The 16,258-nt window shown below is 41.2% G+C and overlaps 1 protein-coding gene across 5 annotated transcripts in view; it reads right to left on the reverse strand.

The window, feature by feature from the left end:
* LOC135516068 (lysine-specific demethylase 5A-like) overlaps nt 1-16,258 on the reverse strand; it is a 96,127-nt gene that overhangs the window by 77,245 nt on the left and 2,624 nt on the right. For all 5 annotated transcript variants that reach the window (XM_064940075.1, XM_064940071.1, XM_064940072.1 and 2 more), the window contains exons 3-5: nt 12,814-12,936; nt 12,400-12,570; nt 1,484-1,657 (exon numbers count right to left, since the gene is read on the reverse strand). In XM_064940075.1, coding sequence (XP_064796147.1) covers nt 1,484-1,657; nt 12,400-12,570; nt 12,814-12,936 — 468 coding nt within the window. The remainder of the gene's footprint in view (nt 1-1,483; nt 1,658-12,399; nt 12,571-12,813; nt 12,937-16,258) is intronic.

Below are 16,258 nucleotides of genomic sequence, written 5' to 3' on the forward strand. Positions count from 1 at the left end.
AAGTGTTTTGTTAGATAAAATATTTTTTCATATCCTAAAAAGGTCCATATCGATTTTGTGTTTCCACTCAATTTGCAAATCTGTGAAAATCTAACCGTTGTTTCAACCAGTCAAATCATGTTTGTATGTATTCCTCAGAGATCCTAGAACGTAACTAGACTTCACTACATCATTAGGGGTGTAGTATATCCTATAGGACACCAAGTTTGGTCAGAGTGATGCCTTTCATGGTATGCTGATGACGCGGGCGGTCTTCACTTGGACTGTAAACTTTGTCAAATAAGCACCAATCGGGGTCAAACAAAGCTAGCTAGATAGCCAATGAGCAGAACCCCGTATCTGTCACAAAATGTAGCTGCTAACCTTGTGCGACAGTCAGTCTTTTCTTTTTGGACAAAAATTATAAGAATATGGAGTTATGAAATGTGGCGCCTATAACATGGCTACTAATACTGGAAAAGCTCAATCAAAGTATACAGATTTGACGTAATTCTTGCAGAAAAATGTAATATGAATGTAAATGTCTCCTTCACGATTTGCCCAAATGTACCTGGGTGAACTCACTAAATGTCATGTAGTTTGCTCATATTTCAAGTTATCCATCTGAAACTTTGCACATACACAGCTGCCATCCTGTGGACACCATCAGATTTACAACCAGAGTGATGGCTAGACGTGGGACCTTTGTTGCATTTCAAAGATGGTAGGGGAGAAAAAAATGTTGTTTTTTTCCTTGTATTTTCTTCTACCAGATCTATTCTCTTACATTCAATTCACAGTTCCACAAACTTCAGTGTTTCCTTTCCTTTCAAATGAACCAAGAATATGCATATTCTTGCTTCAGGGCCCAAGCTACAGGCAGGTAGATTTGGGTGTGTCATTTTAGGCAAAAATTGAGAGAAAAAAAAGAAAAAAAAGGCATCATCCTCCCCAAGACGTTTTTAAATGCTGCTGGTCAAATGTCCGGCGTCACATTTTCCAAACAGAAACCCTGGCATATCCATACATTCGATCAATATTGGGTACAGTATCTCAGTTAACAGCATATAAAACTACAACCCCCAACCTAACTTTCTAAAGCACTTGTGATAAGAAATACACTGTTCTGAATTACATAAGAGGAAAAGATAATGCCATTACAGTAACCATGTGACCCCATGACACAGGATGACAAGCAGATTTGCCAAGAAGAGAGATATCTGTTGATGTTATGGACAGACAGTACACACAAGGCTAAGGCTCTCTGTCTATTGAGAATGTAGCTAATGCATCCAGAGCCAGCAAACAGGTTCTCATTAGCAAGAGGGCCTTTGCAACCTATCTCCATCGATTGCATTTCCAGTGCATTAAGTCCACAAACAAGTTAGGCAAAAAACAGAAGAGTAAAAATGCAGATAATGTAGGTAAATCACCATGTGAAATCACAATAAAACTGATCAAATAAAATATAAAAATAGTCTCCAGTGATCACCACATCACCGACCTCGGACTTCAGGCGGCGGGAGCGTCGCTCAGGGAGCAGGCAGTCCTTGTTCTGAGTCCCGTCACTCAGGCTGTCCCTCTCTCGGTCCTCTTCATCCTCCTCCTCTTCCTCTTCCCCCATGCCCTCGTCCTGCACCTCTTCGTCATCTCCCTCCTCGTACAGATGGTGGATACCCTGAGGGGGAGAGAGAGGTTAGGGTAGTTAAAAATCAGCAAGAGGAAGGAGAAGGCCTACTTACTCAAGGTCGACCGATTAAATCGGAATGGCCCGATTAATTAGGGGCGATTTCAAATTTTCATAACAATCGGAAATCGGTATTTTTGGGCGACAATTGTTTATACCTTTATTTAACAACGCAAGTCAGTTGAGGATGGCTTTCACTTCAGCAGTAATAAATTCATGAATTTCTTTGAGGAAAAGATCATGATTATTAGAAAGCAAATTACGGACTCCTCTTTAAATCTGCGTATTCCTTCAAAGCTCAGTTGTCCTGATTCTGCACATAGGATCAAGAGAGACACTCAAGTGTTTTAGTACTAGATCTCTTGATACAATGATGAAAATAATCATGGACTCTAAACCTTCAGGCTGCATACTGGACCCCATTCTAAATAAACTACTGAAAGAGCTGCTTCCTGTGCTTGGCCCTCCTATGTTGAACATAATAAACAGGTCTCTATCCACCGGATGTGTACCAAACTCACTAAAAGTGGCAGTAATAAAGCCTCTTGAAAAAGCCAAACCTTGACCCAGAAAATATAAAATATATCGAATCTTCCATTCCTCTCAAATTTTAGAAAAGGCTGTTGCGCAGCAACTCACTGCCTTCCTGAAGAGAAACAATGTACACAAAATGCTTCAGTCTGGTTTTAGACCCCATCATAGCACTGAGACTGCACTTGTGACGGTGGTAAAAGACCTTTAAATGGTGTCAGACTGAGGCTCTGCATCTGTCCTCGTGCTCCTAGACCTTAGTGCTGCTTTTGATACCATCGATCACCACATTCTTTTGGAGATTGGAAACCCAAATTGGTCTACATGGACAAGTTATGGCCTGGATTAGATCTTATCTTTCGGAAAGATATCAGTTTGACTGAATGGTTTGTCCTCTGACAAATCAACCGTAAATTTCGGTGTTCCTCAAGGTTCCATTTTACGACCACTATTGTTTTCACTATATATTTTACCTCTTGGGGATGTCATTCGAAAACATAATATTAACTTTCACTGCTATGCGGATGACACACAGCTGAACATTTCAATGAAGCACGGTGAAGCCCCAAAATTGCCCTCGCTAGAAGCCTGTGTTTCAGACATAAGGAAGTGGGTGGCTGCAAACTTCTTACTTTTAAACTTGGATCCAAAGAAACAAATAGATCTTCTGTTGAATCTGACAATTAATCTTGATGGTTGTACAGTCGTGTCAAATAAAACTGTGAAGGACCTCGGTGTTACTCTGGACCCTGATCTCTCTTTTGACAAACATATCAAGACTGTTTCAAGGACAGCATTTTTCCATCTACGTAACATTGCAAAAATCATAAACGTTTTGTCCAAAAATTATGCAGGAAAATGTATCCATGCTTTTATTACTTCTAGGTTAGACTACTGCAATGCTCTACTTTCCGGCTACCCGGATAAAGCACTAAATAACCTTCAGTGCTAAATATGGCTGCTAGAATCCTGACTAGAACCCCAAAATTTGATCATATTACTCCAGTGCTAGCCTCCCTACACCAGCTTCCTGTTAAGGCAAGGGCTAATTTTAAGGTTTTACTGCTAACCGACAAAGCATTACATGGGCGTGCTCCAACCGGTCTCTCTGATTTGGACCTGCCGTACATACCTACACGTACGCTACGGTCACAAGTCGCAGGCCTCCTAATTGTCCCTAGAATTTCTAAGCAAACAGCTGGGGGCAGGGCTTTCTCCTATAGATCTCCATTTTTATGGAATGGTCTGCCCACCCATGTGAGAGACGCAGACTCGGTCTCAACCTTGTGGGTCATATGATTGAGTGTAGTCTGGCCCAGGAGTGTGAAGGTGAACGGAAAGGCTCTGGAGCAACGAACCACCCTTGCTGTCGCTGCCTGGCCGGTTCCCCTCTTTCCACTGGGTTTCTCTGCCTCTAACTCTATTACAGGGGCTGAGTCAATGGGGTGTGTCACTTGAGTGGGTTGAGTCACTGATGTGATCTTCCTGTCTGGGTTGGCGCCCTCCTTGGGTTGTGCTGTTGCGGAGATCTTTGTGGGCTATACTCGGCCTTGTCTCAGGATGGTAAGTTGGTGGTTGAAGATATCCCTATAGTAGTGTGGGGGCTATGCATTGGCAAAGTGGGTGGGGTTATATCCTTCCTGTTTGGCCCTGTCCGGGGGTATCATCGGATGGGGCCACAGTGTCTCCTGACCCCTCCTGTCTCAGCCTCCAGTATTTATGCTGCAGTAGTTTATGTGTCAGGGGGCTAGGGTCAGTTTGTTATATCTGGAGTACTTCTCCTGTCTTATCCGGTGTCCTGTGTGAATTTAAGTATACTCTAATTCTCTCTCTCGGAGGACCTGAGCCCTAGGACCATGCCTCAGGACTACCTGGCATGATGACTCCTTGCTGTCCCCAGTCCACCTAGCCGTGCTGCTGCTCCAGTTAACTGTTCTGCCTGCGGCTATGGAATCCTGACCTGTTCACCGGACGTGCTACCTGTCCCAGACCTGCTGTTTTCAACTCTCTAGAGACAGCAGGAGTGGTAGAGATACTCTTAATGATCGGCTATGAAAAGCCAAATGACATTTACTCCTAAGGTGCTGACTTGCTGCACCCTCAACAACTACTGTGATTATTATTATTTGACCATGCTGGTCATTTTTGAACATCTTGGCCATGTTCTGTTATAATCTCCACCCGGCACAGCCAGAAGAGGACTGGCCACCCCTCATAGCCTGGTTCCTCTCTTGGTTTCTTCCTAGGTTGCTGCCTCTCTAGGGAGTTTTTCCTAGCCACCGTGCTTCTACACCTGCATTGCTTGCGGTTTGGGGTTTTAGGCTGTGTTTCTGTACAGCACTTTGAGATATCAGCTGATGTACGAAGGGCTATATAAATAAATTTGATTTGAGAACCCATTCTTACTTTCAATGATGGCCTAGGAATGGTGGGTTAACTGCCTTGTTCAGGGGCAGAACGACAGATTTTCACCTTGTCAGCTCGGGGAATGCAATCTTGCAACCTTACAGTTAACTCGACCAACACTATAACCACCTGCCTCTTGTTGCACTCCACAAGGAGCCTGCCTGTTACGCGAATGCAGTAGAAGCCAAGGTAAGTTGCTAGCTAGCATTAAACTTATAAAAAAATAATCAATCATAATCACTAGTTAACTACACATGGTTGATGATATTACTAGTTTACTACACATGGTTGATGATATTACTAGTTTATCTAGCGTGTCCTGCGTTGCATATAATCGATGCAACGCTGGAAAAAAGCACAATCATTGGACGACTGTTCCTAACCATAAACATCAATGCCTTTCTTAAAATCAATACACAGAAGTACATATTTTTAAACCTGCATATTTAGCTAAAAGAAATCCAGGTTAGCAGGCAATATTAACCAGGTGAAATTGTGTCACATCTCTTGCGTTCATTGCACGCAGTCAGGGTATATGCAACAGTTTGGGAAACCTGGCTCATTGCAAACTAATTTGCCAGAATTTTATGTAATTATGACATAACATTGAAGGTTGTGCAAGGTAACAAGAATATTTAGACTTAGGGATGCCACCCGTTAGATAAAATACCAGAACGGTTCCGTATTTCACTGAAATAATAAACGTTTTGTTTTTTGAAATGATAGGTCATTAATATGGTCGAATCAGGAAACTAAGGCTCGTATTTGTGTGTTATGTTATAATTAAGTCTATGATTTGATAGAACAGTCTGACTGAGCGATGGTAGGCATCAGCAGGCTGCTAGCCGATTCGTTCAAACAGCACTATAGTGCGTTTTGCCAGCAGCTCTTCGCAAGCTGTTTATGACTTCAAGCCTATAGGCGTAATGGCTAGCTAGTTAGCGGGGTGCGTGCTAATAGAGTTTCAAACGTCACTCACTTTTAGATTTGGAATACTTATTCCCCTTGCTCTGCAAGGGCCGCGGCTTTTGTGAAGCAATGGGTAACGCTGCTTTGAGTGTGGCTGTTGTCGAGGTGTTCCTGGTTCGAGCCCATGTAAGGGCAAGGAGAGGGACGGAAGCTATACTGTTACACTGGCAATACTAGTGCCTATAAGAACATCCAATAGTCAAAGGTATATGAAATACAAATGGTAGAGAGAGAAATAGTCCTATAAATACTATATTTAACTACAACCTAAAACCTTGGAATATTGAAGTCTCATGTTAAAACCACCAACTTTCATATGTTCTCATGTTACGAGCAAGGAATTCAAACGTTAGCTTTTTTACATGGCACATATTGCACTTTTACTTCTCCAACACTTTGTTTTTGCATTATTTAAACCAAATTGAACATGTTTCATTACGTATTGGAGGCTAAATTGATTTTTGATGTATTATATCAAGTTAAAAGTGTTCATTCAGTATTGTTGTAATTGTCATTATTACAAATAAATCAATAAAAATCTGCCGATTAATCGGTATCGCCTTTTTTTTGGTCCTTCAATAAAATCGGTATCGGCGTTTAAAAATCATAATCGGTCCATAACCTCTACTACTTACACCCACATTGTTTTGAACTGGGTAAGGTAGGTGTTAATGTGGCAGATGTAAGGTGTTGGTAGATAGATTTTTGGAGAATGGTTGAATAGAGCAGGGAGTAGTAACATTTCAAATCAAATTGTATTTGTCACATGCGCCAAATGGGGTATATATGTCCTGGCTGGCAGGATGCCTGGCCCCAGTGATGTACTGGGCCGTTCGCACCACCCTCTGTAGTGCCTTGCGGTCAGAGGTCAAGCAGTTGCCATACCAGGCAGTGATGCAACCCGTCAGGATGCTCTCGATGATGCAGCTGTAGTACCTTTTGAGGATGTGAAGACCCATGCCAAATCTTTTCAGTCTCCCGAGGGGGAATAGGTTTTGTCGTGCCCTCTTCACGACTGTCATGGTGTGCTTGGACCATGTTAGTTGGTTGGCGATGTGGAAGCTAAGGAATTTAAAGCTGCTCGGTCCTCCTTTTCCTGTAGTCCACAATCATGTCCTTTATCATGTTGAGGGAGAGGTTGCTGTCCTGGAACCATAAGGTGTCGTTGTTTGTTGGTGATCAGGCCTACCACTGTTGTGTCATCGGCAAACTTAATGGTGTTGGAGTCTTGCCTGGCCATGCAGTCATGAGTGAACAGGGAGTACAGGAGGGGACTGAGCACAAACCCCTGAACCCCCCCCCCGTGTTGAGGATCAGCGTGACGGATGCATTGTTTCCAACCTTTACCACCTGGGGGCAGCCCTCCAGGAAGTCCAGTTATAGAGGGAGGTGTTTAGTCCAAGGGACCTAAGCTTAGTGATGAGCTTTGAGGGCACTGTGGTGTTGCACGCTGAGATGTCAATGAATAGCATTCTCACATAGGTGTTCCTTTTGTCCAGGTGTTAAAGGGCAATGTGGAGTGCAATAGAGTTGCATCATCTGTGCATCTATTTGGGCGTTATGCAAATTGGGGTGGGTCTAGGGTTTCAGGAATAATGGTGTTGTGCGCCCTGACCAGCCTTTCAAAGCTCTTCATGGCTACAGATGTGACTGCTGCAGGTTGGTAGTCATTTAGGCAGGATACCTTAGTGTTCTTGGGCACAGGGACTATGGTGGTCTGCTTGAAACATGTTGGTATTACAGACTCAGTCAGTGACAGGTTGAAAATGTCAGTCAAGACATTTGCCAGATGGTCAGTGCATGCTCAAGGTACACGTCCTGGTAATCCATCTGGCCCAGTGGCCTAGTGAATGTTTACTTGTTTAAAGGTCTTACTCACATCAGCTCCTGAGAGCGTGATCACAGTCGACCGGAACAGCTGATGCATACATGTTTCAGTGTAACTGGCCTCAAAGCGAGCAGATAAGTCATTTAACTCGTCTGGTAGGCTCATGTCACTGGGCAGCTCTTGGCTGTGCTGCCCTTTGTAGTCTAATAGTTTGCAACCCCTGCCACATCCGTCGAGTGTCGGAGCCGGTGTAGTACGATTCGATCTTAGTCCTGTATTGACGCTTTGCCTGTTTGACTGTTCGGAGGGCAAAGCAGGATTTTTTCTAAGCTTCCGGGTTAGAGTCCCACTCCTTGAAAGCGGCAGCTCAGTGCAGATGTTGCCTATAATCCATGGCTTCTGGTTGGGGTACGTACAGTCACTGTGGGGACAACGTCCTCAATGCACTTATTGATAAAGCCAGTGACTGATGTGGTGTACTCCTCAATTCCATCGGAAGAATCCTGGAACATATTCCAGTCTGTGCTAGCAAAACAGTCCTGTAGCTTAGCATTTGCTTCCTCTTTTTTTTTTTATTGACCGAGTCACTCGTACTTCCTGCTTTAGTTTTTGCTTGTAAGCAGGAGGATAGAATTATGGTCAGATTTGCCAAATTGAGAGCTTTGTACGCATCTCTGTGTGTGGAGTAACGGTGGTCCAGAGTTATTTCTCCCCCCCCCTCTCTTTGGTTGGACAATTAACCTCTCTGGGTAGGGGGCAGTATTTTGACATCCAGATGAAAAGCGTGCCCAAAGTAAACTGCCTGTTACTCAGGCCCAGAAGCTAGGATATGCATATAATTTGTAAATTTGGATAGAAAACACTAACGTCTAACTTATGTCGTGAGTATAACAGAACTGATGTGGCAGGCGAAACCCGAGAACAAACCACCCCCCCCAAAAAAGGCTTAGTACTTTGTTCAATGGCTATTACTTTAATTATAAGGCCAAGTCCCCCCAGATTGCAGTTCCTAGGGCTTCCACTAGATGTCAGTCTTTAGAAAGAGTTTCAGGCTGGTTTTTGGAAAAATGACCCAGAAATTGTAGTTTTTCTAGGTGGCTCCATTTTGGCTGTAGTGTTTCCAAGCTCGTGGAAGAAAGCGCGTTCTTGGTATTTTCTCCGGTAAAGACAACAACGATTCTCAGTCTTAAATGTTATAGTTTATTTGTGTATTAGGATACCTTAGGTTTGCTTATAAATGTTGTTTGACTTGTTTGGAAAAGTTTATTAGTAACGTTTGGGATTCATTTTGATGGAGGGAAACTGGGGGGATTATTGACTGAAGCGCGCCAGCTAAACTGAGTTAAGAATATAAAGAAGGACATTATTGAACAAAATGACCATTTGTGATGTAACTGGAGCCTTTTGGAGTGCCAACAGAAGAAGATCATCAAAAGGTAAGGCATTTTTATATCGCTATTTCTGACTTGTGTCGCACCTGCCTGGTTGAAATATGATTTTCATGTGTTTGTATGCGGGGCGTTGTCCTCAGACAATCGCATGGTCTTGCTATCGCCGTAAAGCCTTTTTGAAATGACACGGCGGCTGGATTAACAAGTTAAGCTTTATTATTTATTATTTCCAAGAATGTTAAATATTTGAATTTAGTATTTTTGAATTTCGCGCTCTGCATTTTCACTGGATGTTGGCCAGGTAGCATCCCACCTACCCTAGAAAGTTTCAAAGAAAAACCAGGTCACAAAACAAATAATCTAACATCATTAAAGATGTTATAACAGAAACATTGTAACTTTAAGGAGGTTACAAAGTTAAATCTAAATGTTGTATAACTTGTATGATTAAATATGAAACAATTTGTGAGAAGACGAAATGTGATTTCAGCTTTCTAAATGAGAATTGTTTTTGATATAAATTTCTCCCAGTCAGTAAACATGCCCACGTGAGTACAGATATTACGGCAAAAGGATGGAACACTCCTTTTGCCAGAGTGCTTATAAAGGACTCCTAAAGAATTAAGATAATAGACCAAAACATGCCGGGTTGCTGCCGGTGTGGAAAGTGGTCTCTGAATAATCAACCATTGAGACCAGAAAAATGTGGAGTGGTAGCTACACATTGAAATGGTTGCAATATAAACCAAGCAGGCAGACGGCGTTGAGCCGGACGTCACTAATGGTTAGAATCTACCAGACCAGAAAATGGTCAAACCCTCTGAAACTCGACACGTGAAGAAAGATGAAGACTATACCAAACATTCTCAGTCTGCAGCTGGATAATATAAAGTAAGTCTAGAACTTTGACCAAAGATACAAGGAAGATCTCAGTAGACACACATTGTGTACCTTTGATGTTTCCATTCTAACAAACACTTCCAGACCAAAGAAAGCCTACTACTACAAAGGACATTGTGACCTCTGGTGGACAAACCAGAGACTTCGAACGACTCCCAATAGATGAACAGGGCAATTTCAACAGAGACAACAAAGACATACATACATGCAATTATTTTAGAATGAGTGGTTGTTAGGGTGCTAAATATCCATATTTACAAAGAGCGTATTTTCAACATGTATGTATAATGGGTTCCCTCTGTCTCTCCCGCTCTTTCTTTCCCCACCCCTTTCATTGTGTAACAAGCTGTCATATCGAGTTAGTCCACTACGGACTTTTCATTGCATTTTGTGAGTAATCAACATATCATCCATCATGTGTGTGTGTTAATGTAATTCTGTGTGATTTAGTTAATTATTTATTTATTAAGACAAATATCGCTGAATCACATTTAGACTAGGGTTCGTGCAGATTTGAAGTCAACAACATTCAGAATGAGACTGATGAGGTAATAATAATAATAATTCATGGATGACTGGTAGGATAACGATATATTCTGATATATTCTTGATTCATTCGAGAAACATTAACTCATTAAACAAACTTTCTATGGGGCCCGAAGATTGCTAATGAGTTAATTGTTACATGATTAATTTAAACACATAATTCAACATAGTTACTTGGTTTTATAAAATAACAGTCACATTAAAGATAGTCACATCATGACACCATACTGGGTGGCAACATTCTTATCCCTTGTTCAGTGGCTAACCAACTAGGCTAACTTACAGTCACGTCAAAAACAACAGTAGCTGCATTTGCATAAGCTGTTTTCTAGTGACATTTATTTGGATACATCCATAACAATGAGCTAATGAGGCGCGATTCTGCCAGGCAAAAAAATTTGCTTTCCCGTCAGGACACTTGAGGAGCTAGCCAAAAACATAGCTAACACAATCACTTCAAACACTGAAGCTGTTGTTAGCAGTTGGTGTTATTCTTCAATAACAGACCCCAAAGCAAATCAGGGGGAGAAAAATATATTTATTCAAAGAGAACAAATCATAGTTGTTATGCTGGAAAGTAGATGGTAGATGTTCATTCTTCCCCGTCCTCAGTGTTTTCTCCACTGAACAAAGAGACAGGAGTAGTTTATAACCCAAACCTAGCCTGTGGTTGACCAATTATAAATCCTTGCAGTAAAATTGGGCCAATAGTCAAATATCTCATTTCAGGCTCAATGTATAGACAATTCGGACCAATGAGAACTTGCCACATGTAGCTTTTGAGTCCTGTTCTGAAATTTCTCCCACAACTACAATAGGCCTATGGGTAATGTGTTAAACATAGTCGTCATTTCGTCCTCTGCGTTGTGTATTTATCTTTGAATATTCTTACACTGTAAAGACTGCAAACTAGCGGCACTTCGTTTTACCTATTGACATTTCTTTGTATATATCCACAAAATTTATGCCAGCCGATTCAAGATGTAGACTGACAGAGAAATGCTGCCTGCCTATCCGTCTCGTCCTGACTCCTAACCGTTCATTACTATGGACAGCTGGAGATAGAATTTGAATATTGAAACAATGTTGCAAATGTCAGCGAGACAGACAGCAAGGTTTATGCTAATCTGAGGTTGAAAACTAAATGTTAGTCTAAAAGAAATGAGGATGTCTAGATGCTTTTTATAGTGGAGATCAAGTTTATAATTTGCCTGGCTGGGCTGATGAGACAGTGGATTGCGCAGTCAGACGGAACAGAGTAAATAGGCATTTTAATATCATACATTTAGCCGGTGGTAACTTGTGGAATATACACCGGCTGGAGTGAGCATTTAACCAATCAGCATTAGACCCACCCGTTGTATAATTCCCTATAACGCACGGTATATCTGCACAGTAGCATTCAATGGCTATAGTTCATTCTTACATGTTCTGTGTTTGAGCTACTTTTGAAAGCAAAATTCTAACTAAAAACATATTTTCATATGCAAGCTAGGACAAATGGCTTGGTTAGCTAAACTAGCAAGTATGTTTGGTTACCAAGGCAACTACTGTAGCTACCTAGTAAACTTACTAGCTATTAAAGCAGTAAAGGCGTTAAATTATAACCATGAAATGAAAGGGATAATCAACTCGAGGCTCTATGCTTTCTCTGGAAAATAATGCAACTCGTTGGAAGGTTAGTTCCATTCCACTAGCACGTTGTGGAACACACCTTCCACATAGTTCATTATTTTCCATAGAACGCATAGCCCCTCGTTAATTATCCCTTACATGTTGTGATACAGAACCAGAAGAAGCTGGTGAGAGGAGCTATAGGAGGATGGGCTTATTGTAATGGCTGGATTGATTATGTCCTAGCCATTACAATGAGCCCATCCTCCTATAGCTCTTCCCACCAGCCTCCTCTGTACAGAATACGGTTACAAATGTGAATGTAGCATGGCAAAGCACAAAAGGAAATAACTACATGACAGGGTATTGACATGAGTTGTAAGAATGTAGAAGTGTGAATACAGAGCACAAACCTATGCTGATCCACACCTAACATTTGCCAATAGAGGGCTGATGCAATTTACTACCACTATTGACATCACAAAAACATTTCTCACACTCCAGAGCCTACATGTTCTTGTGTGCATGTGTCGACCAATAGCACTTACAGTGAGCGTGGCTCCAGACTGGAAGAGCTCATAGGGGTAGAGGATCCTCTCGAAGTGGGACCGCAGCAGAGAGCCCATACCCTTCCCTGGGGGGAAACCCATCCTGCTGCCCACCTTGGACCATCTCTTCTCCTTACACACGGTATCAAAGCCTCCCTCGGAGGAGACAATCTGAAATACAATGTGTTTTATTAAGATGGTTACAGTTGACTCACACACAAAAAGCATATTTTCAGAATAGTAAGGCGCATTCAAATGTACACCAGCACTTAGCACCTCTGCTGTCCTAAAACAAAATCCAAAATAAACTCTACTTACTCCTAAGATATAAATAAATCACAGCATACTTACAAACACACACCATTTTCTAAAAACAGTATACTGTTCAGGTGAATGGTCCAACTCCGGTCTTACCTTGCTGAGCTGGTACAGATCGAGGATCTTCCTCTCCACATGAGGGAAGCGCAGCCTGGACCCCTGCAGTTCCCAGAACTTGGCAATCTGATCCAGGAAGTTCAGCTTGACCCGAGTGAGGGCCTGAAAGCAATGGGAGAGGTGAGGGAACGGTGCAAAGTAGAGGTCGACCGATTAATTGGAATGGCAGATTAATTAGGGCCGATTTCATAACAATCGGAAATCGGTATTTTTGGGCGCCGATTTATTTTTATTTTTTTACACCTTTATTTAATCTTTATTTAACTAGGCAAGTCAGTTACGAACACATTCTTATTTTCAATGACTGCCTAGGAACGGTGGGTTAACTGCCTTGTTCAGGGGCAGAACGACAGATTTTCACCTTGTCAGCTCGGGGGGATCCAATCTTGCAGCCTTACAGTTAACTAGTCCAACGCAATAACGACCTGCCTCTCTCTCGTTTCACTCCACAAGGAGATTGCCTGTTACGCAAATGCAATAAGCCAAGGTAAGTTGCTAGCTGGCATTAAACTTATCTTATAAAAAACAATCAATCATAATCACTAGTTAACTACACATGGTTGATGATATTACTATATATTATCTAGCATGTCCTGTGTTGCATATAATCTGACTGAGCATATAAGCATACAAGTATCTAAGTATCTGACTGAGCGGTGGTAGGCAGAAGCAGGCGCGTAAACATTCATTCAAACAGCACTTTCGTGCGTTTTGCCAGCAGCTCTTCGTTGTGCGTCAAGCATTGCGCTGTTTATGAATTCAAACCTATCAAATCCCGAGATGAGGCTGGAATGACCGAAGTGAAATGGCTGGCTAGTTAGCACGCGCTCATAGCATTTCAAACTTCACTCGCTCTGAGCCTTGGGGTGGTTGTTTCCCTTTCTCTGCATGGGACGCTTCGATGTGGTGGCTGTTGTCGTTGTGTTGCTGGTTCGAGCCCAGGGAGGAGCGAGGAGAGGGACGGAAGCTATACTGTTACACTGGCAATACTAAAGTGCCTATAAGAACATCCAATAGTCAAAGGTATAGAAGGACATAGTCCTATAACTACAACCTAAACTTCTTACCTGGGAATATTGAAGACTCATGTTAAAAGGAACCACCAGCTTTCATATGATCTCATGTTCTGAGCAAGGAACTGAAACGTTAGCTTTCTTACATAGCACATATTGCACTTTTACGTTCTTCTCCAATACTTTGTTTTTGCATTATTTAAACCTAATTGAACATGTTTCATTATCTACTTGAGGCTAAATTGATTTTATTGATGTATTATATTAAAGTTAAAATAAGTGTTAATTCAGTATTATTGTAATTGTCATTATTACAAATACATATATTATTAATTTTTATTATATTTTTAAAATGGGCCGATTAATCGGTATGGGCTTTTTTGATCATCCAATAATCGGTATCGGCGTTGAAAAATCATAATCAGTCAACCTCTAGTACAAACGCATGAAAGTCAAGTCCAAGTGAAATTTGGCATGCTTAACTCTAAACAGGAATATAAAGAGGTGCCTTTGGGTGCTGTAGCCTTGGAGAAATCAAAGTAAAGACAGCCTACAAAAAACAGTGACTGATATCCTTTAACTTCTTTGGGACTGGGGGGCAGTATTGAGTAGCTTGGATAAAAAGGTGCTCAGAGTAAACTGCCTGCTCCACAGGCCCAAAAGCTAAAATATGCATATATAGAATATGTATAGTAGATTTGAATATAAAACACTCTGAAGTTTCGAAAACTGTTTGAATGATGTCTGAGTATAACAGAACTCATATGGCAGGCAAAAACCAGAGAAAAAAATCCAACCAGGAAGTGGGAAATCTGAGTTGTCGTTTTTGAAGTGATTGCCTATCGAATATACAGTGTCTATGGGGTCATATTGCACTTCCTAAGGCTTCCACTAGTTGTCAACAGTCTTTAGAACCTTGTTTCAGGCTTCTACTGTGAAGGGGGAACGAATGAGAGTGGTTTCAGTCAGATGTCTGGCAGAATGCCATGAGCCAAATCATGCCCGCGGCCGTGAGAAGTTCCTTTTCATTTCTAAAGACAAAGGAATTGTCCAGTTGATACATTATTTAAGATTTATGATAAAAACATCATGAAGATTGATTCTATACATCGTTTGACATCTTTCTTCAAACTGTAATATAACTAACTTTTCGGCAGAACTAAGCAAACGCGCATTGAGCATTTGGATTACTGGGCTAAACGCGAACAAAAAGGAGGTATTTGGACATAAATTATGGACTTTATCGAACAAAACAAACATTTGTGGAACTGGGATTCCTGGGAGTGCCACCAGATGAAGATAAAAAAAAAAGGTAAGTGAATATTTCTAACACTATTTCTGACTTAGACATTTTCCAAAGAAGGAGAGGTGTCAATGTTTTTCTGTGGTTAAGTGCTAACCTAACATAATCGCAAGGTGTGCTTTCGCCGTAAAGCCTTTTTGAAATCTGACACAGTGATTGCATTAAGGAGAGGTTAATCTATAATTCCATGCATAACACTTGTATCTTTTATCAATGTTTATTATGAGTATTTCAGTCATTTGATGTGGCTCTCTGCACTGTCACTGGTTGTTTGTTTGAGACAATGCATGTTTGAACTTAACACACCAAATTCAAATTAAGTTTTTGGACATAAAGATTAACTTTATCGAACAAAACACACATGTATTGTGTAACATGAAGTCCTGTGAGTGCCATCTGATGAAGATCAAAGGTTAGTGATTAATTTAATCACTATTTCTGACTTTTGTGAGCCCTCTCCTTGGCTGGAAAATGGCTGGATGGTTTTCTGTGACTAGGTGCTGACCTAACATAATCGTTTGATGTGCTTTCGCCGTAAAGCCTATTTGAAATCGGACATTGTGGCTGGATTTACAAGAAGTTTATCTTTAAAATGGTGTATAATACTTGTTTGAGGAATGTATGTTTGAGGAACTTTAATTACGGGATTTCTGTTGTTTTGAATTTGGTGACCTGCAATTTCACTGGCTGTTGGCAACATGGGAAGTCCCACATATCCCAGAGAAGTTAAACTCTTAATGTAGGCTAAGCTACAACTTTTCTGACCCTAAAAACCCTTCCTAAAGTAGACCTAGGCCTACCACCCATTCAAGCCAGTGCTGTTAACTCAGTCATTGTATTCAAGAGTGCTGCCCCAAAAATGTGACGGCAGCTGCAGACAATGCACATAAGGTCTGCACTGTCAAGCCACACCAACGTATAGGTTACCTCACAAAAAAAAACATGTTTATTCAGACTGCCAAAATATAGTAACATACATACAAAATAACATACATCAGTGAATGACTGACAAACTCATTTGCATAACTAGCTTATTTGACTACTTAATGACTACTTACTTAGGCAATAACTATTTTTATTTAACTAGGCAAGTCAGTTAAGAACAAAT

Source organism: Oncorhynchus masou, chromosome 27, assembly GCF_036934945.1.
Source record: "Oncorhynchus masou masou isolate Uvic2021 chromosome 27, UVic_Omas_1.1, whole genome shotgun sequence".
NCBI lineage: Eukaryota > Metazoa > Chordata > Actinopteri > Salmoniformes > Salmonidae > Oncorhynchus > Oncorhynchus masou.